The 21,892-nt window shown below is 34.6% G+C and overlaps 2 protein-coding genes across 4 annotated transcripts in view; one reads left to right on the top strand and one right to left on the bottom strand.

Annotated features, from left to right (window-relative positions):
* The window catches only part of LOC139751868 (sphingosine-1-phosphate phosphatase 2-like), a 29,602-nt gene extending 13,313 nt beyond the window's left edge, over positions 1-16,289 (top strand). For all 3 annotated transcript variants that reach the window (XM_071667509.1, XM_071667510.1, XM_071667511.1), the window contains exons 8-9: positions 1,497-1,734; positions 3,597-16,289. In XM_071667509.1, the coding sequence (XP_071523610.1) occupies positions 1,497-1,734; positions 3,597-3,776 (418 nt within the window). In that variant the 3' untranslated portion in view covers positions 3,777-16,289. The remainder of the gene's footprint in view (positions 1-1,496; positions 1,735-3,596) is intronic.
* nkd (naked cuticle) overlaps positions 15,556-21,892 on the bottom strand; it is a 64,641-nt gene continuing 58,304 nt past the window's right edge. Inside the window, exon 4 of the mRNA XM_071667508.1 lies at positions 15,556-21,719. Within this exon, the coding sequence (XP_071523609.1) occupies positions 20,559-21,719 (1,161 nt within the window). The 3' untranslated portion in view covers positions 15,556-20,558. The remainder of the gene's footprint in view (positions 21,720-21,892) is intronic.

Genomic DNA, 21,892 nt, shown 5'->3' with positions numbered 1-21,892 from the left:
GTTTCTCATTTATTTTGATGGCTTTATAATTGGTATTAGTGTAATGTCTGTCTTGGAAACCCAAAGTTGTACATATAGTCAAGTCCCCCTGAAAAACTGGGAATCTTCAGTTGCCAGATGTCACTGAGAATTACTCGTTTTATATAAAGGATTTCTTAGTCCTTGTATGGAATATTACGTTCATATCTTTGCAGCTTTACCTATGTGTAATTACCCAGCTTATCAGTTCTTCCTGTTTGACATTATGACTTAGCTAGCTTTCCTTATGCCATGTAACTGGTTTTCTTTCCATTTTGCATTACTATTATGATTTGTCTTCTGTAGCTCCCCATGTAGTGGTGAAATTCACTTTTGTAGAAGTACGCCAAGGCTGAAATACAGCAGATAGTTTATGGTTCATCATTGATTCCATTTATGCTAACAAAACTGATAAAGAAAAGGTTGCATTATGTCAACTGTGATCCAAGATTACATTCCCTGACAGAATTTTTTTGCAGGAGATCCTTCTCCATATTTTCTTGAATTGATGTTTGTTTTTATCTGATACATGCCTTTTGAACAAGCCAACCTAATGATAAGTCATCATGATATTGGAGTGGCCTTTGTGTGTGGATATGGCTGCAAATAGAACCATGGGGGCTGTAATAAGTAATAGGGTGGAAGGGAGGATTAGGGTACTGAGCACATTGAGGAGGTTGTTGAAGGAAAGGTCATGTCTATAAAGGCAAAGGTGAATACGTTTGAAGGTATAGTTGTCCCAACAGTTTTGTATGGGTGCAACGATTTGGCCTTGAATACAAACAGTAGGAAAGGGTGGATGTGCTGAAAGTGAAATTATTAAGGACTATATGTGGTGCAAGGTGGGTTGATTGTGCGAGTTGGTGTTGCTGAAGAGAGATGTAGTGAGCTAAGTCATATTGAGAGAGTTAATTAACTTGAGCTGAATTTTTACACGGATAGTGAGTGGACGTTTGACAAACAGAATATGTGAATCTGTATGTTGAAGTAGAGTGGGCAGGAGTGAGGGAGAGACAGGCGATGAAAGGATAGTAAAGTGGGCTTTCAGGTATTAGGGCCTTAACATTCAGAAGGACAAGACAGATGTGTTAGAAAGAAAGAAGTGGCCCAATATGATGTAAGGGAGTGAATGTGCTACTGAAAGGCTGAACCATGGCATATGAAGCCATCAAAATAACCCACAGAGTGATGTGTTTGCAGCTTAGCTTTAGATGGTACATTGTTTTTGATACATTTTACAATGCTGCTAGAGACCAATTTTATGCATATGAAGGCACTGTTTGTGTGATTCTGATTCTACCTCATAGAAGCATATAATACAAACAAGGCTTGATGAAAGAATTGGTGAAGTATTTTGAAAGTACTGTTGTATATACTTATATATGACTCAGTAGAAAGTCAGATTCAAGGAATGTAATTTAAAGAATTCGAGTGTATGCAGTGTTCATTTTACCATGTTTTCATTTCATATTTTGCAGGGGTGACACTACTGTTATTGTGGGTGTTGGTTGTGGATCCTTGCTTGGTTCTTGGGTCAACTACCAGATGGGAATTATTCGTGAGCCATCACTGCCTCCACCATACACTGTTATCTGGCCATCGTTCAACATGATTGGACTCTCACTTCTTCGCACAGTCCTTGGACTAGTAATCATTGTGGCTGTGAGGGCAATTTTCAAGTCACTTTCATTTGCCACCATTTGTGCATTGCTCCAGGTGAGTGATTATTACTATACAGTGACAAGAAATTTATTCTTTGATGCATTCATTAACTCATTGCATACTTCATTTATTGTTTTAGAAAAATTATATTATCCTTAACATGGAGCAGGTAAGCAACTGTATGTTATGAGAATCAAGGGCTGTACAGTTGAATATATGTAAGAAATATATTGAGAAATGGAGACCTTGTTATGATAACACTTTCCTCCCAAAACCCATATGATGTAGGTGTTCAGAAGCCATTAATCTGGCAGTGATAATGACAACTCATTTCATTGTGCTCTCAATGGGATGATTGATCTGATATCAGCTGCAGACATGTGTCTGAGAATCCTTACATGTGTTACCTCAACAGCTGTACATTTAATGGAAAGCCATGTATTAAACACTAATCTCAGTGTCTGATGGCAACTCTCTGATGATTAACAAGAAATTTAGTTTGGGTATTGAATAATGAAAAATAAAATGCAATATACAAATATTACAAATTCAGTAAAATTCAGAGCTCAGCATTGTGTTATAATTAGTTTTAAGGACAGTACAGTATCCAGTTATATACATGATGTGTAAGTTGGATTGATTACTTGCCTCTCTTTATCAGTTCCTTTTCACATTTCAGGAAAACCATGTACTTCTTACAGATAAGTAAAACCGAATATTTATTGGTCTAATTTGCTGTTGTTTCATAATACTCTATAGAGTAGACTTGGTTTGAAATAATTAAGATGGACATCCATGAAAGGAAGTCTTTTTGATAATGGAGTCAGGAGTGAAAAAAATGAAAAAAAAAGATGAAAAGATCCTTCTCTGATGTAAAAGAAAGTGCCATCAGGGATAAGTGAATAATCAAATTTAGACTTATGGCACATGAGAAATATATGTCTATCTATATCTCTTGCACCCATTCCCTCTGGGAACTCTATCAAGGAAGTGGCCATGGCAAAAGAATCTCCATTACTGGTGAACTCCAGGGCCACCTCTTAGCTTTTAGTGCCTCAAATTGAACAGGCAACTGGCAGAGGGCAACTCTAGTGCAGTGTTTCCAGAGGCTTCTGCATCCTGTTGCTATTGACTACTGTTTAATATGTCTACCTGATGTTCCTACCTAATGTTCCAACCCACAACTTTTAGCTAATGCTCCAATTTACTACTACCTATGTTTCTGCCTAATGCTCCTACTTAAAAATTCCTACCTACTACTTCTATCTATTGCTCCTACCATTTTGCCAAAAGGCAGGGCTAGTGCATAGCACTCACTGCAGGAAAATCTAGAGTTATGAAAGTGAGTTGTGTGTTGTTAAATGTTAGTTGTGACAAGAAGAGATTGTATGTTTGTGGACAGAATGCCAGCAGTCCACATTTAGGTGGGGCTGAAAGAATATAGAGCTTCCTGGGTCAGAGGAATGCAACTTGACAATCACTGAAGTGCTGGCTCAATACACAACCATCACTAACCCTCCTGATACTCAGATGGATAGTATCAGTAATATACCTCCTTGGTTGGTGGCTGCCTACCTACTGCATGAGAAATAATCAAAAGAATACTGATTTATGGATTTGACATTGATGGTTCAAATTACCTAATCTTTTTTGTAGATAATTCAAATAACATAACTCACTGTGTTGCAATAGGTGAGTGAGATGCTCTGTCAGACACCATAGGGTGAAAAAGTGAACAGTGAAGGAATGTGAGAGATGCATGATATATAGGATCATGCTCACAAGAAGGAAAAAAAATTAGTAATAAGCTTAGTGCTATGGTCGTAATATTTTAAGAGTATTGTAGTTTAGTTTGCAATTGATTATTTTGATATTTTTCTTATGTAGTTTCCATCTTGAGGTGCAAAATTTTTCAGGTGAAAGCTGAAGATTACGTGAACAAAACAGGTGGCATCCCTGTGCGTCATCGTCTTATTGTGGAGCTCTTCTACAAATTTATCACCTACATTGCAACAGGTTTTACAGTTGTTTATACTGGCCCAATGGCCTTTCGCCTTATAGGCATAGAAAGGCCAACATTTTATACTGAAGTTTGATTGAAAAAAGTAGCTGACAATAATTATGAATTGTTGCTTATGTTGTTACATTGATAGTAAAGTGATTCAGAGCAGGGAAATTTGTGTACAGAATTTCATATTCATATGCATTCTTCACCACCAAGTATATGTAAGCCTATGCTGGGCTGTTTGATATAATGATATTGAAAAAGGAGACTAAGTACTATATTTAAGTAGAGGACATGATATATTTACTAATTTTGATTTTTGTTTTGATGGTTTTCCCAATTTGTATACTTTTCACAGGCTGTGAAATGCTTTGAGAAGCAAGAAAACCCATGTATTTCACCCAAAATAAGATTTGTAATGGTGAATACTTTTCTGTAATTATAAGGCATTGCATTAGTTTAGTATCATTAGTATCATCATCTGCTACTTATATGCCTTTCTCTGCTTTTGTGTGGTATCACCAGTAACAGGAAAAAGTAAAGCCCCATTTACTCGCATCCTTTCCTGTGATGCATTACACATGACAGGTAGGGAGGTGGATGTGAGCCAATAGGGCTGGTTTTAATCTGTTCTGGGTTCTACTTTACAAAAGTGGGTAATGGCAGGTAAGTATGACGTATGCGTTTTGATTTATTTTATATGTAACTAATGTTGCTCATGTAATTTTGGAGATGAATTTCCTTACATCACCTAGGTTTAAAACTTCTCACATATCCTGAAAGTCAGTTTTATGATTTTCTTTATTTCTCCTGCTTTTGGTTACAGAATCTGAAATTCTTTTCTGTTCTTTAATCTTTCTTTGTAATGGGGCATCTTAGGGTCTGTACTTGAAGTTAGTAGTCCTTACACACAGAAATCCAAGTAAAATAAAATTGTCACAGCATAATAAGCTTTTGAAAGATTGTACTGTACATTATGCATCCCCTTCTTTACTTGGAATGAGGATGTTATCACTCTCATCATGTGTCGGTTGTCGTATGTTATTTGTTTTGTTTCAAATTTTTTTTTGTAGATGCTTAATGGATTTTAGTCAAACTCAGTGAAATTGCGTATTACATAAAGATTTGGTCCATATTTGAAGATAGACGTGAGTCTTTAATCAGTACATTCTTCTTCAGTTTATGTGTATCAGACTTTGCTTTCAATCGCCTGCTTTGCTGAAAGGTATAGAAATTGGACCAAGATTGATGAAATCTTAGTTTTCATCAATTCTTGACTTAAATTTGATGAGAAAACTGAGTTAGTAATGCTTATCTTTGTCAATACATTTGCCTCAAATCAGTTTTAATTGCAAAATTTGTGATATCATGTTTGATTTTCTTAGATATGAAGTTTTTTTGATTTTGCACTCATAAGCTGAAAGTTGAATTTGGAGCTGAATCTTTATCCATGTGCCCTATGCATGATTTTTTCTATCCAAACTATATTTGATTGTGACAGAATATGATGAATTACTCATTCTATAGATCCTTGACTCCCTTTCAAAGATAAATATACTCCCATTTATTCTTATAATGTGTACTTTAGTAGCTAAGGGAGGTGCATATAAAGGTGCAACACACATGTGATGGTGCACTGATACTGTGGCCTTTATACACACTATCTGTATCTTTTATTTTATGAGAAGTGGATTGATAGATTTTTGTATATTTTTTTATTTAAAAACTGCAAGTTTCGCTTGAAGGTAAAATCAAACAGGGAAAGAATTCAGTGTTTACTTGTGTGTATTTGTTTAGCTCAGGTCCATAAAGAGATCATACATTCATATGGGTATAATTTCTCAGATCTTCATCTCAAGTTTAACATTGGAATTAAATCACAAAGGTGCAAGTGTATCCATACAAAGGCCCCATACTTTTATATTCCAAAATCTAGCTTTATTAAGTCATGTTTGATTTTTGTCCATCTTGGTATAATTACTTGATTTGTTTGTCCCCTCCTCTTGTTTGAAGGTTGAGCTGAATCACATAGCTGTGCATCTTGCATGCTCCTGAACTACAGTATCACGTGATGAGCTTTGCTGAATAATGATGTAATTTGATTAAACTTTATGAGATTATTCATTTTCTTGTCTCTTAGGTTATTCCTAAAGACAGAGCTGATTTGTGTGTTTCTACTTATGTATATATTTGTGGATACCATAAAGTCAGGCACTGATCACAAGCTTTTATACATTTGTTTTTATTTTAATGGGATGTTGAAATTCTTGATTTCATTAATTTTTAGCTCAAGTTGTGTGCATATATAAATTATAAATTCTAGTATCAGGTGAAGACTTGGTGAAGTCACTAGATTTTCATCACTCTTGTAGGGAAAGATCTTGTATTCTTTTCAAGCATTACTTGTAAGTGGTCTCAACTTGTGGGCATCGCAGTCCACTGTGGCTGTGTAGCATTCTAAGTGCTATACATTTTCGTTGAAGATCTTTTGCTAACTGTAAAGCTTGGATTGTTTTGACCTCGTTAAGTCAGCCTTCAGCTGTAGTTGTATGTATTTTTATTTCCCTGCTGTAGTTGTATGTGACAAATTTTTAATGTGTGAAACTGCTGTTTTATTTTGTTTCAGCATTGCATCATTTATTTTCAAGATAGTTTAAGATATATACTGGTATTTGAAGATAGTTTAAGATATATACAGGTATTTGTATTTGTTTTTCTCAAGATTGTGAGTAAGAAGAACTGCCTGAGAATTGTGATAAATGCTTTGTTAAAATTGCTGTATTTTTGTAATATAGACTTTAATATATATACTTAAAGGTGTAATATATAAAGATGATGTAATCTTTTCAGTTTATTATCTAATTTTGTAATGTTTCTTTGTTTAATCTCAGATATCCTTGTAAGATGTGGCACATATAATGACAGAGGAGTTACTTTGAACCTTAAGGTTTTGAAAGTAAGGTTACATGCAATTAATTTTCATCAAGAAAAATTGATCTCTTGGTGCCCAGTATATTTATACTTCTCATAAGATAAACTTTTAATGTGAATGTTTGAGTGTTACCTTAGGGAAAACAGTATCATTGTTGATTGACAAAAAGGAGTACAGTTTTATCAAGGAACTTTTTGCTCCAAATGAGTCTCTTGATTTACTGTTTTTGATTTTAATGCAGCCACAGAAATACAGGAACCTTACTCAAAAGTCCTTGGCTTATGTATGATTAAATTTTCTTTTTCTTTCATATTTACTTTCCCATATTAGTAAGGTAATGCCTGGAAGAGACAAAGGCCTCATTTACTTTCATCCATTCACTAGTTATCATGCTTAATGCATTGAAACCTTAACTTCTTACTTCTGATAATGGTAATACAAAATATTGTGAAAAAGATTCAGTGAGATATGTACATTAGTTTGACGTAATGTTACCCTCTTTCTAAGAAAATTGATTTTTCATTCTTGTCAGTGATGTAGGATATAGAATGTACAGATTATACCGGAAAACACTAAAAGAAAGATTTTTTAGATATGAAATACTGTAAAACAACTGAATCTCAGAATGCCAAGTGAGTTATACCTGAAATTACATGTAAACTTAGAATTAATTGTAAGTTTCAGGATGTTGCTGTCTCACAGGTGATAAGTGGCAGAAATGTACAGCAGATCAATTACTAACTTAAATGTGTTTTGAAGAGTGAGTATTTTGACCCCTTGACATCCATCCCATCCTTTCCGTTAAGAACAATATGGGTTTGGGGTCATCTTCCTCTTGTCATTGTTTATTTTCCTTTCTCTTTTGTTTTTCATCTAAATGGCATGAGTTTTTTTACTTGAATATAATTGGAGAGTGAATGATCATGCATAAAATATGAAAAACTGGCAACTCTTGGACTCTTTACAATTGGTGTGCAGTTTGGAAGCTTGTGTAAAACCCCAAGTGTAAATTTATGCCAGGAAATGCTGACCGACTGGTGAAGATTTATGTCTAGAGAAATTAGAGTATTGAAAAATATTTATGAATGTTACATATTTCAGATTTAAAAGTAAAAATCTTTTGTGGAATTGTGACTTTAGGCCTTTATGGTACTATAACTTCCAGAGACTCATTTTGCCTTTTGTTGTTAAAGTTATGAACTGATTTATGTTATTAGAACCATTACATTGTTGTTCTGATTGGGATCTAGTGAGGGATCATATGTTTCAAAGCTTTGCTGACTGAATCATTATTGTGGTTGCCATCCATCTGTTGTCACTCATCCTTTTTTATTTATTATTCCTCAGCTTTCAAATTCCTAAATGTTTGTGTTGTAGGTTGACTTGAAACTTTTTATGAATGCATTCTGGGTAGTCCCATTATAACTGTAATTGGAAATTTATGTGTATTCTTGTATGCATGTGTATGTAGAATTGCCACTAGGAAAAGGAAACTTAAGAATCCTGAACACTTTTGTTTATCACCACACCTTCAGGGGACTAGTTATGTACTAGTCTGCAGTTCAATGCCGTGTTTGTACATGTTAGTGAAAATGATCACTCATTTGACTGTAATAATGCCAAGTTTATTTTTAAAGTGTATGGATAGGGATGATAGGAATGTATTAGAGATAGGAATGTAATAGAATCCAGAGTAATTAAACACCATGATTACAATGTATTGAATATCAGTCAAGGCATGTACGAATTAGATCCATTTATTGAAGAGAAAATTGTTCTTAAGATTAAGTTGTATAAGTCAACCTTGTGTCTGGTTTCCCCTGAGTGAGGTCATCTAGGAGACATCAGGTCAAGATAAGGTTGAGGATGGGCCTGAACATACAGGAGGGTGAAAGGCATGCAAGGAATAGACTAAAATGGAATGATGTAGTATACTGGGGTCGACGTGCTGTCAGTGGATAATGAACTAGGGCATGAGAAGCATCTCATGCAGACCCATGCGTCTCTGTGATTACGAGGTCACTTGAACCCATTCCATAGTTCCTCTGGTTCATTATGCTTAACCTTTATTGCATCTATTTCCTTTCTCTGAAATTAGTCCTCTGAAGATGTGGTAGTACACAAGAGTGCCCAAGATTCTCATGTTTCCTTTTCCTAGTAGTTTTTCTGCATTTGTGAAGTCACGTGTTTCTTATGATTTTCAGCATGTGTGTGTATGTGTGTCTTTTTATGTTAGTATTCATTTGTTAGCCACTTAGCTTTTCCTTTGTACATCTTCTTTTTCCTCATATCAGTTATTTGAATAATACTAATATGTATCCAAGTCTAAATTCTGTGCTTACATTAAGGTGAATAGGTTTTAAGAAAAATTGACCTAAGAACACTTGCTTTACATAAAAGAGATAGTGCATTTAGAAATGGAAAGAACAGAGAAGTAAGAATCATGAATGGTCTAGATATATGGAAATATTAAAGCTTGCTGTGCAGGTAGAAGTTAATGAAGTAAACTGTTTGATATGTGAGATTGTAGGTAACATACCTTAGTTTGTGATTATGTAAACTCTATCCAACCAGAAATTTCCCTGATAAGCTCCATACTCTTGTTCATTTCCAGTTGGACATTGCTTCACGATATAAATTCTGACTGATTCTCACTTGTGTGAAAAAATAATGAAGTAGAATTGATAAATGAAATGAATTGAGGGAAAAAATATGAAGTGCACTGATTCAAAAGGTGTTCATTACATCTAAGTGCATCCAGGTTTGGAATTAACAGGGTCATATTTCTGTTCCTACAGCTGCACTGTATTTTCTGATCTCCCATAAGTCCATCATTGCTATCTTATACTTACTGTGCATTCTTGATGTATTCATATTTTTTATACTTTTTTACAAATTAATCACCGAAAGTTGCACTTCCATTTTCTTGCTTTTGTGGACTAATGTATGTTACATCTCATACCCCCGGTCATTGGTATAGATTTTTTGTGACTGAAGGGAAGGATGACTGGCAACATTCATTGAATATAAGTTTTGGGTATGAAAGGCTCTTGGAAATGTTTTTCCAATGGTATATTTCTCTATGGACTAATGTATATTTCTGTGACCATAATACAATATTTCTTCAAGTTTATTACGGATACTTTTAAAAGTTTCTTTTAGTTGTAAATAAAGTTTGAGGGGATGTGCATTTTTGCTACAAGTTTATTATGTGTGCTTATATACAAGAAACCCATGCTTCCATTGGATAGGTACTTTGCTAAAGAAAGCTAGATGAATTTTCTATTGAGGAAATCATGTAATGCTATCCAAAAAATATTGAATTAATTTCTGAATTGTGTGAATTGCATTTGGGGATGATTTTATGAGCCATATTCTCCGGCTAGATTGCAGTAGGGGATGCATTCCATCCACACACATACACAATCTCTACCCATGCTCCTGTTTTTATGAACTCCAGACATGGGTAGATATATTTTTCTAAATTATAACTATGATAATTTGTCCAGTAATTTCAGTATGTTTCAGTTATGTGCCTGGCTGTGAACTGACTTTGGCATGTCATTCCTTCCTCTGCATTCAGAATGCAATGAAGCATGACATTGTTTTCACATGATTCAACTTTTCATAAGCTGTGCACTTCTAGTTGAGATTTAAGACCCCAAAAACATTGCTGATAACATATGCTGGAGAAAATTGCTCACTGCTTTTGCTGTTATCCACTCCAGTGCACAAAAACTAAGAACGTATAAAACATAAGGATTTATCAAAGGAATTGCCTACAAGAGTAAAAGTAAAAGTAGGGAAGCAGAAAGATGATACTAGGGGGAAAATGATAATGATGAAGAAATTATAGTAATTTCAGGATAATTTTGAGAATACTAGAAAATGATTTGCTTGAAATGATGATTCAGAGGAAGATTCACATCAGCTTTTCATGTATGGTAACAAAATTGAAAGTGTAAATCTACAGCTGTAAGAATTTCAAATTTATGATTTTTAAGATAAATTTTAATGTTTCTGAAGATTATGCATAGGCTTTCCTTTAAGAAATTGGTATGCCTTTTCATTGAATATTATTATTACTTAATTTTCCTTTATATTGCTCATTTTGTAAAGACATTATGAAGTAGACCACAGTTGTGTATGAAAAGAATAGTTACTGCATTTACTTAGATATAGGTAGACTGTAAGGAACTGAAAATTCATAAATGTGTGTTCTGTACCTGAATGATAAAATACCACAGAATTTATCTCTAAATAATCAGTGTTTTGGTAATTAGCTGCTGAAGGACTGAACTGACTTGATGCTTTTGTGTGGCATTATTTTGAATAAGTTAAAAGCTCACTTTAGGATGGGCATGCTTTTATAGTAAGTTAGTTTTGGTGTAAAGGATGACTATAATGTAGTAAAAGCATTTTTTAAGACAAAGAACGATTTTTAAGTTTGTTTTGTCTCACATAATCTTTTGAATTTTGCAGCAGATTTTGCCCATCACAGGATAACTATGTGTTTAAACCCATTTTCCATTTTGATTGTCTTATTGCCATAAGAAGTGTAAAATTTTGGAGTGTTTTTATGTTTTTACTGTACTTTCTAAACTTGGATTGTAAAATGAAATGTAAAAATACATGGTAAAGTCACTCTTACAGAATCTCTCACACTTCAGGGAAAAACTTGAGGTATATAATTTTTTTTTTTTAAAGTAAAAGACTATTTTTTGAAAATTTTGAATTGTTTTGTGTGATGATCCAGTATGGAGAAATTTTATTCTTTCCAGGTATCTGTCTGTTACAACTAAATGTTTAATTCTTTACAGACCATAAATGTTAGATTACTGCTTAATAAATCTTATAATACTAATTGTATATTGTTGTCCAGTTTTTGTTTCTATGTTTGCCACAACAATTGTGTGTGAAATAGTGGCTTGGGGAAGCATAGTAAATTATGAGATTCAAAAGTGTATGCTGAGTTCTCATTATACATTTATTCTTAATCATTTTTTTAGTAGAAGTTTTTACGGAATTCATATGAATGATAGTCATGTTTATGGAATTTAATCATCTATGTTAAGTTGATTATTTTCCGTATACAATTCTTTAAGATGTTACCTCATCACAATGTCCTATAAAGTGAAAAATGATGTTATTCCAGATGTAACAGTATCATGAACATGTTATGAATTGCTGAAATATTGCACATTTGTGTTTTTGGCCATTTAGTCAAATGATGAGTTAAAACAATGATGATGAAGGAAATTGAGGTTACTTTCATAGCCAGACTTTTTTCAGAATGTGCAGTGCTTTAGATCAAAAGATGATTATTCTGGGTGACTTATGTAGAACTTAAATAATGTAGATTATCTACTGTTGTATGAAACAGTCATGCTTAAGTTTAATTTGATTGTTCTCTTTTGAGAGTTTGAATTTTCCTTGTGACGTTTTCAGTAGAAATCTGATTTTGTCAGTATGACTTGACATGGAATTTGACATTGCAAAGATGAGGAAATGACTTTTATACCTAACTACCTTTATTTCCTGTGTGAGTTAGTATCATAAACAAATGATTGATGGGTTGCTTGGACACATCCAGTGCCATTACATTTTGTGAAGAGCTGTTTACTATTGAATTCATCCAACTGATTTGAAAGTTTTGATCAGGTCATCTGTAACTCTTTTACCCATCCATGGTTGGCATATTTACAGCCCTCAGTTTCACATTGTACTTCAGCTTTATTACTTTAGGTACCATCTTTGGTCTCCTAATAAAATCTTTGTCTATTATTGGAGTAACTAGACATAAGCATATTCCAGTTTCGGTCAAATGTAAGTTTTGAATAGTTTACTGAACACTTCTAATCCATATAGTTAGATATGATTCTAATTTTTGCAAGCCCACAATGTGTCTACTGAAAAATTCTCTTCATACAAAGCTCTTAGGACAAGTTAGGCTCAGTGAGACTCCTAGGTCTCTATTGAATGCATATTTCTGTAGCTTTATTCTGGTCAAATGATAACCATACTGTGGCTTTCTTTCAATGTTTCCCATTCTTATTGCTTTTCATTTCGATGGATTGAATTTCAGCAGCCATTTATCAGACAAGCTTTAAAGTTTATAAAGGTGTATTTGTAAGCTGTTACATTCATCGTTCTTTACTTTTATCAAGACCATAGAATCATCAGCAAACATAGTCATGTAAGAATCCTTGGAAGTATATATATACCAAGAAAAGCAGTGAACCCAAGACAGAGTGCAGGAGCATGCCACTGGTGAATCCAGCCCATAAATGCTCCTCTAACCTAACCTCTTCCTTTTGCTTCTTTCCATCTGGATAATCTGTCCAGTGAAGGAGTCTACTCTTTATTCTTACTTGTTGATCAAACTTTTTCTGGCAGTAGATGAACAGTCTACCCATCCATTTCCTTTGTTGAATACAGAGCTCACTCTGTCATTAAAGTGCAAGATATTTTTAATGTGTCATCTTTCTCTAAATTCATGTTTTCTCAGTTGTCTCTCTTAGGTACTGTCTTTTGCATGTTGTGAGCCTATTGCTTGATGATTATCTTTTCCACTGTTTTACAGACAACTCTGGTGTCCAATTCAGTGCAATTACTCGGTCACCTTCCTTTAAGCTAGGCATGAGAATTGCCCATTTTGAAAATTCCTTTGACGCTACTACTCCCTGCATAAGGGTCAAGATGTTTTGATAGCATATTAAAATGTTTTCTCTCAGATTGAATCCCATCCCTTCCAAGACCTCTTCCCATCCCAATTTGCTGGTCTTGTGGCAATAATACTCTTCACTGTAAAGGCTTTTGAATTTATCATTTAGTTACTTGCATGTTTCTTCACCATCAACAGTTCTTCTCTCTGAAGAATGTATCCTGATTAGTATATCTTTAACTGACACGTTGATCCTGATGAATTCATCAAATTGTTTTGGATTTTTTTTTTTTTTTCCCTGTTCACATGTTCACATTACTCTTTTCAAAGTCTCTCTCCTTTCTTATGTCCCATGGCTCTTATTTTTAGCACTTTTATTGCTTTCAATTTCTGACAGAATACTCTGTCAACTGTATCTCCACAAGGAAATGCATTATTGATGTGTGATCTGTATCCAGAGAAATTTGGGAGCATATTAACTTTCATTTGTGATGTGTGAAAGGATTTTAGTCTAAGGAGGAATCTAGAATCTCAGCAGAATATTGAAATCTTTGTTCTCAACACATTTATTAGTTACAGTATCCTTTTTCCCATGTATATCAGTAAGTTACAATATCCATTTTTCCTTGTAAATCAGAAATGGATTATTTACAGATTGATACCTGCTTAGTAGATGATGTGTATTTTTTGAGATTTTGTGATGATTTGTTTTTCTATCTTGTACAATTATGGCTTTTAGTTAAGTATATTGGAGCAGGAGGCTGGAAATTCTCTCCCCCCTGTTTTTATTTTTCCAAAAGAAGGAACAGAGAATGTAGTCAAGTGAGAATTTTTCCTCTTAGGTTCAGTCCTCTGTTCTTAACGCTACCTTGCTAATGAGGGAAACAGCGAATATGTATGAAAAAAAAGAAAAAAAGATAAGCATATATCCCAGGGCTTTTTCTAAATTTTCAGTGCACCAACTTTGCAAACTTGCAACATTATGTAAATTCAAGACAGTTTTTGCCATCAATAATTCAAAATCCTTAACTCTCTATTGTTCAGTTTTTCTTTCCATTTCATGTTCCAAAGTTGAAGGCTTATATCAAATTCTTATTGTATTCCAGCCACTAATCATCAACATATTAACACAAAAGATTTCATATACTTGAATGTGCCATGTAAGTGAGATCTGCCTAACTGGCAAATATTAAGATAAGTGATACAGTGGTCAAATACATCAAGTCATGAATATCACTCACTGAAATGGAAAAGCTCACTTTGGAAGGCTTGAGAAACTTCACTCCACTCTCATTCCTTATCTCCAGCCTTCTTAGTAAGAATCATTAGACATTGTCTGATTTAAAGTTGAAATGGGAACAGTTGCTGAATCACAAAGCTTGATTTATATTATGATTAGAAGAGTGATATATTGATGATGAGGCAAGAAGTAGACTGGGAAATTTTTGGTCTGGAGCATGCATTCAAATGGTACAGAATGGGAAAAGTAACTTAACTGTAGGGTTGATGATATTCCAATCTTCAAAAGAACATTAATAATCAGATCAAGTATATAAGAATATCAATGAATGAATAATCAGAATAATGCAGGAAGCAGTGAAACATGCACTCCTTAGAGATAGTAATGTTCTGATAAGGAGTGATTTCTCTGTAGATAAACTCTGGGTATTTAGATTTTCAGTGATAGTTTTGGAGAAAAGCTTTTAAGAGTGCATATGAAAACTTTCTTTCACCATGTCATTGAGCATACTAAAATCAGAGGGCTTCACTTCAGGTGCATATATACTCATGGTTTTCCTTTGTTCATCCTCTTTACATGATCAACCTTTTCAGCTCTCCCTAAACAACTCATGAAACTGCGCTAACTTCCACACCTTATAGTGCCATTTCCTGTATGAGTGATATGTCTGATGTGTATCTGCCTACACATATTAAGTCAGAACTGTCAGTGTTATATTGCATCATTGTTTAAAAGTTGGTGGATCATTATTGATGCTGCCAGGATGTTATAGATTGATGGAATTTACTGTTTTTATAAAAGTACATTAGACCTCAGATTGTGATTTTCAGTCTCTATGCTTTCATAGGGTGATTGAGTTAAACACTCAAGGAAGTTTTAGTTTCTTGTCACTTATTAAATAAAACATCTGCAGATGATTTACCACCATTATAAGACCAAAGTTTAGTATTTAGTCTAGACAATCTCCATTGGATGCAGATGGCTGCCTTACAATTTCCACTGTAATTTTTTCTTCACATTCACCATTTCCCACATTAGAAAGGTAGCATTAAGAGGACTGAGCCCATGAGGGAAATCCTCCTTAGGACCCTTTCTCTGTTCTTCCTTTTGGAAAAATGAAAAAGTGAGGTGTTCCAGCCCCCTTTTCTTCATCACCGTAACTTGCTTGTGAACAAAAGATCGTAAATAAATTTCCGTAGTATTTTCATCAGTCATGAAGGCTTTCAAGATCATTTTGTAACGTTGTAACCACCAAATGAATACCTCAAACACCTTATTGTGTATATATGGCTTTTGCTAATATTGGTTCTGAAAATCACATTTTATTATCACACTCTGTGGATGGATCTAAAAGTAGTTTGTGGTCATAGTAATATATTTTGATTAGCTACATTTTATGTACATGTACTTTGTAAGTTCAGGAATTTTCATGAACGGATTTTTTTTTGATTGAGTACTTAAAGCACCTGTCAAGTAAATGTGGTTATACCCACAGATATATTGATTTATGATACCTGAAAAATATTCACCATTTCACTTTCATAAATTTTGTACGTTTTTTCTGTAACCAAAAAAATTGAGTCCCTGAGAGTTGAATGGGGCAATCTTCCAAAAATTTCAAGAAACTTTTACTCTATGTAAGGTAAACACATGAAATGCTAATGCTATGAAACACATTTATTTGTGCCTTTTATAACTCATTATTAAACCAAAATGTATAATAACACATTCTGAATAAATATGACTGCACAGTTCAGCTCAGCTTTGACTGACAGGGTATCATTTAGGGTTAAATTGATTAAAAAAATCAAACCTTTTTATATACTGGATTGTTGCTATTGAATAAATGAAATAATTCATTATCTGTGAAGTGTTACCACAACTGTTAAAATACATGGAATAATTTTCTACATTATAAATGAGAGATGAAGCACCATTTACTCAAAATACTTTTGAAACCTTGGACTTGTAAAAGTACTGCCGAGACAAATAAAAATGGTTAATGAAGTCCTTGAATGTATTTTAGAACAAATACAAATCAAGTACACAACAATAACATATAACATGGATATATACATTATTATTACACTTTTTACATATTAACTACCTATACAAAAAATACAAATGTCTGGTTATGGTGAACCTAATGAGGTAGTTCAGATGAGTTGTAACTTATCCTTTCAAAAGCTTTATGGCCATAATTACTGGTAGGAAGCTTAACATCACCTGAGGTTTTATTTGTGTGATCCAATGGTTAAGTCCAACACAGTAATGGGAATAAAAATTACTGCCAACATTTACACTGCAGCATAATCTAATTTACCATGGACAAATGGATATTCAGGTTATCATTTTTAGCAACTTTAACAATTTGGCCAGAATTCTCTCGTCTTCTTAACCTTGTCCTGAAACTTAAAAATAAACTGTATTCATCTAAGAAGTGAAACAAGTCTCCCCTCAACATCAGTTTGTCTTTTGTACACAGTACAAGTGCAACTAGTAATTTTACATGCTGAATTTTCAGCTCTGGCATTGCAATAAAGCCTATGAACAGTCACTTGAAATACCAAATAATTCCTACAAATTGTATGAAAAATCATAGGGGGAATTCTGAGTCATCTGCCAAAGGTAATTACATGTCATTATTCTTTTAGTGCTCATACATACTGTGAATAATAGATTGTCTGTAATACTTTTCTAGTATAACATCTAGAAAGAAAAATTATATAGTAGGTTTGGTTAAGCTAGAGTGTCTCATTCACTTTAAGACCAAAGATATAAGTTTTGGATTTATTAGTTCAACATCAAGTACCACTTAAATTATATTTTTCTGTGGAAGAAATAACAACACTCGAGATTGTGGTGCTTCGATTCTCTCAGTTTTCACATGAAAAATGATGTACACATGCAGGGTCAATCATATTAAATGTACTGGCTGGTAGCTGCAGATTTGTTTCAATAGATTATATATGGCTCTTCAGCTTATACTGCAGTCACCTACATTATCCTTGATATCTGTATTATGCTGTTTTCTCCATGGTGGATTCAATGATGCTTTTATCCATATCACAATTAATGTTACAGGAATCCAGTCTTTAAAGGAAGTATGTTATAAAGTCCTTGGTAATTTCTGTTAATTGAAGGGACAGCATTTTAATTGTTATATCAGACTGATTGCTACTCAGATTCTTATGAATGTTTGCTCATTACAAATAAGTATGGCCTGTTGTTTTCAACATAAAATCCCATACTGAAGATCAACCTCTGTGAACTGTGGACATCTTACCAACCTTAAGTGTTCAGCCTTAACAATAATTACTAAAAAAAACTTCTTATTTCAGTGTAAATTTGAACTCCATGATGGAATGCATTAAATGAAAATTATACATTATTTCTATATAATTGACAGGTACTGTGAATTGTTATCAGAAATCACTGATGCTGCTATACTCAAAACTTAGCCGTCAGTTACTTTTAACAAATACATGGGCACTTAGGCCACTTTTGTTTCACCAATAATGAAACATATCAAGTAGGTTATTAATTAGTTGATTATCAGCATTATCTCTATTTATTGCTCTGATGTAAGTGTGTCTGCTGAATGAAAATAATATATATATAATTTTTTTTCCAATCTATTCGCCACTTCCCGCATCAGCAAGGTAGCGTTAAGAACAGAGGACTGGGCCTATATATATATCTATATATATAGATAGATAGATATATAGATATATATAGTTATTTTTTTTTCAATTTTCCAAAAGAAGGAACAGAGAATTGGGCCAGGTAAGGGTATTCCCTCAAAGGCCCAGTCCTCTGTTCTTAACGCTACCTCGCTAATGCGGGAAATGGCGAATAGTTTGAAAGAAAAAGAAATATATAATTACTGAACTTTGCTTGCCTAAGGTCACACTGCACATTAAGAGGAACCTTTGGCATGGTTATATCTTTGTAAGTTGATGAGCATGTACTTTCTTATCAAAGAACTCACTTCAGTTGCGTTTATTCTGTCCCTGCTACCAATTGTAGCACAGTCTTATTAATGAAGAAGCCCCAAGATGAGGAATCCTGAGGTTTTATGATAGTAATATATGTTTTTTTTTTTCATAATAAGCCTAGGACCAATTTCTGTGAGTCCTGATGTTACCCAGGATCTTTCTAATGGCCATACTACTTCCAGTAGCAGGGAAATGTAGTATCCTATGGAGTGAGACAGCACTTCCCATGATACAGACTCATCAAAGGTGAACTGTCACCCATTGTACAGCCCAGAGTAGGCTGAGTCTGGTAACAATCATATTATGGAAAAAAAAAAATATATATATATATATATATATATATATATATATATATATATATATATATATATATATATATATATATATATATAATATATATGAGTATATGCCAGTGTTACCGGTCTCAGCCAGCAAGTGGTTACATTACAAGCAAGAAATAACCATCAGCAAATCTGTATCATCGTCATATGGAAAAGAGTGTAGTTTTATTGAGGACCTTCTCACTCCAGAGGAATCCATATTTGCTTGCTGATGTGTGGATTGTGCTGTTTAGCCGTGAGGCTGCGGCAGCCCTATATATTCTTAGGACTGGGTTACCATGCTCTAAAGCAGTAGCATGGTATGCAAGGATTTTTATTTGCCTTACCAGGGCACATGAGGAAGTATGAAAAAATATATAGATACCTATTATCATGAAACTCTAGGACTCCTTTCATGAGGCTATACATGGGAGCATGGTAAAGTGGGTTCATAGGGAGCAAGAAGATTCTTAATGATGTGGAGCTCCTTTCCATTCACTGAAGATGATACATTCTACTTGAAGGCAATTTCTTTGAGTCTAGTCCATTAACACACACACACACACACACACACACACACACACATACATATATGTATATTTGTGTGTGTGGTATACATATAATGTTATTGATTTTCCCTGCTAAGAAAGCATCAATGTGCTTTTAATATTGTGGTGTTAAAGAATTAGCCTATGATGTCCACCACAGTTAAAATGGAATGGGAACATAAACTTCAGTAGTGGATATCACACGTGTGGGAACTTAGGAATGGTTTCTCTTATGGAAAAAAAAAAGTTGAGGAATAGCAGAAAGCTTGAAAAATCTTTTCTGGAACTTTGGATGATCAGCATTTTGTGTAGCCTTTCTAAGATGTTGTATAATACAATGACATCCTGCATCAAAAGCTACTACATTTTGGCATTTAGGTACGTTAGATACTGAAAACATAAAACAAAATGATAGAAAAAACGATACAAATCAAGGACTGCATCAAACTGTTAATTTCAACAGAAGTTTGGATTAAGTTTAGCTTTCTGCCATGATAAGCATGTCATAATGGGCAACCAGCATAGCACCTGCATTACATAACGTCTTGAAGATTTAAATGCACATCATTATTAGTTCTGTTCACAAGCCTTTGAGTTATTTCAGTGTCTGACGGAAATTCTCAAGAAACTAGAGAAATTACCTCACCTGTATCTTTGTCATTCATAAACATACATCATTACTCTGCACAAAGCTTGTACATATCTGACATTGAACCAGTTATACAGTATGAAGCTAAAATATTACATGATGCTGAAAGTGAATATTATACTTCATTGGGCATTTTCAATTATAAACTGCCTTTAAAACTGTTTTAATCTGTTTTAAAGAGCATATGGTTTAAGTATTTCTCAGCTGTACATTTCTCTCACTAATTCTCCAAATTAAGTCTTCTAAGCTTATTCTGCAATAATGCGTATATATGTATATATATATATTTTTTTCAGGAACATTTTGACCGTCATGTTACAACTGATGATCTAATGAACACTAAAAACGAAAAAAAATTCTATTCTGCACCCACAAACAGTATTAAATGGATTATTTAACAGGAGAGAAGGTTCTTTGTATACAAAATGAAGAAACTGAAAGTAAACAGATTCTTATCTTAGTTTTAGTTACCACGTTACAGAAACACTGAGAGTGATGTTTGGCAGGGTGCAGCGAGGTGTCTCAGATAAGCAACGGTGGTGGCTGCTTCTCTGCATAATGATGATAGTGGTGATGAATGTGTTGATGAACATGGTGTGTCTGTTCCCTACATGCACCACTTCCACTGCCACAACCAACACCACCACTACCACTCTCAGGGGATGTTGCGGATTTCTGTGAGTCCAGTAATGAGCCTCTTTCCAACCATGCTACCACTTGGGCCATGGCACGTGCATGGTCAGCCTCTCGATGACGATGTTTCGCATGATGTGGAGACACCTCAGTCACACCTTGTATGTCTTGTTTTGATTGTGGTTGAGTCTGTTGCTGCTCCTTTGGCTGCTTCTGTGGCTGCGGCTGGTTTTGCTGCTGACTTCGAGGTAGCCTTCCACTTCTTCCCCTTGGTGATGAATCTTGTGTGTCCCCAGCATCAAAAGATCTTGAGCGATGATGATGGTGATAATGTCGGGGTTGGTGTAAATACTGGTGCTGGTGATGGCTGTGTGGGTTGTGGGCTACAGGTGGAGATGGTGGCTGATCTGGAGTATTTGAGGGAGGTAGAGGCTGAAAAGTTTTGTCTAGCAGATGGTAACGAAACACATGGGGAGAGTCATGTGAAAGATCATGGGAGTGTGAGCGGTTGTGGCGCCTGCAACCTATACATCTGGCAGTGCTCATTGGCCCATGAGTATGACTGTGGTAATGGGTATGTCGACATGAACATTCTGGCTCTAGTAATCTTGCTTTGACCTCTGCTGGATCAGGTGGTGACCCACTGTGGTCGCAACCACATCCATGACGGCGACGTCTGCGGGTGTGATGGTGGTCATGGTGATGATCATGGTGGTGATGGTCATGTCGGCGATGTAGTGGTGTGTAAAAGAGGTTGTTCTTCTCCATATTTGCCTGAATTATTTGAAGAAGCTCGTGTCTCTGGAGAGATGTGGACCGCCTTCGTGCTCTTCGTCTTCTGTGACTACGTCCTAACGGATGTTCACATGGCTCAATATCATCATCTTTCCTGTCATCACTTGCCTCCTGCTGCTGATTGTCTTGCTGGCGCCCACGGCAATTTTCTGGTGCAACAGTCAACTTCACACGAATAGTTCGAGAGCCACTTGGAGGAAGCGATAATGAAGATCCCACAGCCTCATATATGGTCCGCACAAGCCCAGCAATATCCTGCAAACAGTAAGGTGTACTGTATAAATGTATGCATGGTGATGTAAATGTAATGGTAGTGTTTTGGAAAAGAACATAAACTACAAATATAAAGGTATCTAATATTAGATTTATGATCCTCTTCATTTCATTAAGAATAATTACTGGAACTTTATGAGTTACAGTTCTTTAAT

Source organism: Panulirus ornatus, chromosome 12 (assembly GCF_036320965.1).
Source record: "Panulirus ornatus isolate Po-2019 chromosome 12, ASM3632096v1, whole genome shotgun sequence".
NCBI classification, from domain to species: domain Eukaryota; kingdom Metazoa; phylum Arthropoda; class Malacostraca; order Decapoda; family Palinuridae; genus Panulirus; species Panulirus ornatus.
This window is presented reverse-complemented; position numbering and strand designations above follow the sequence as displayed.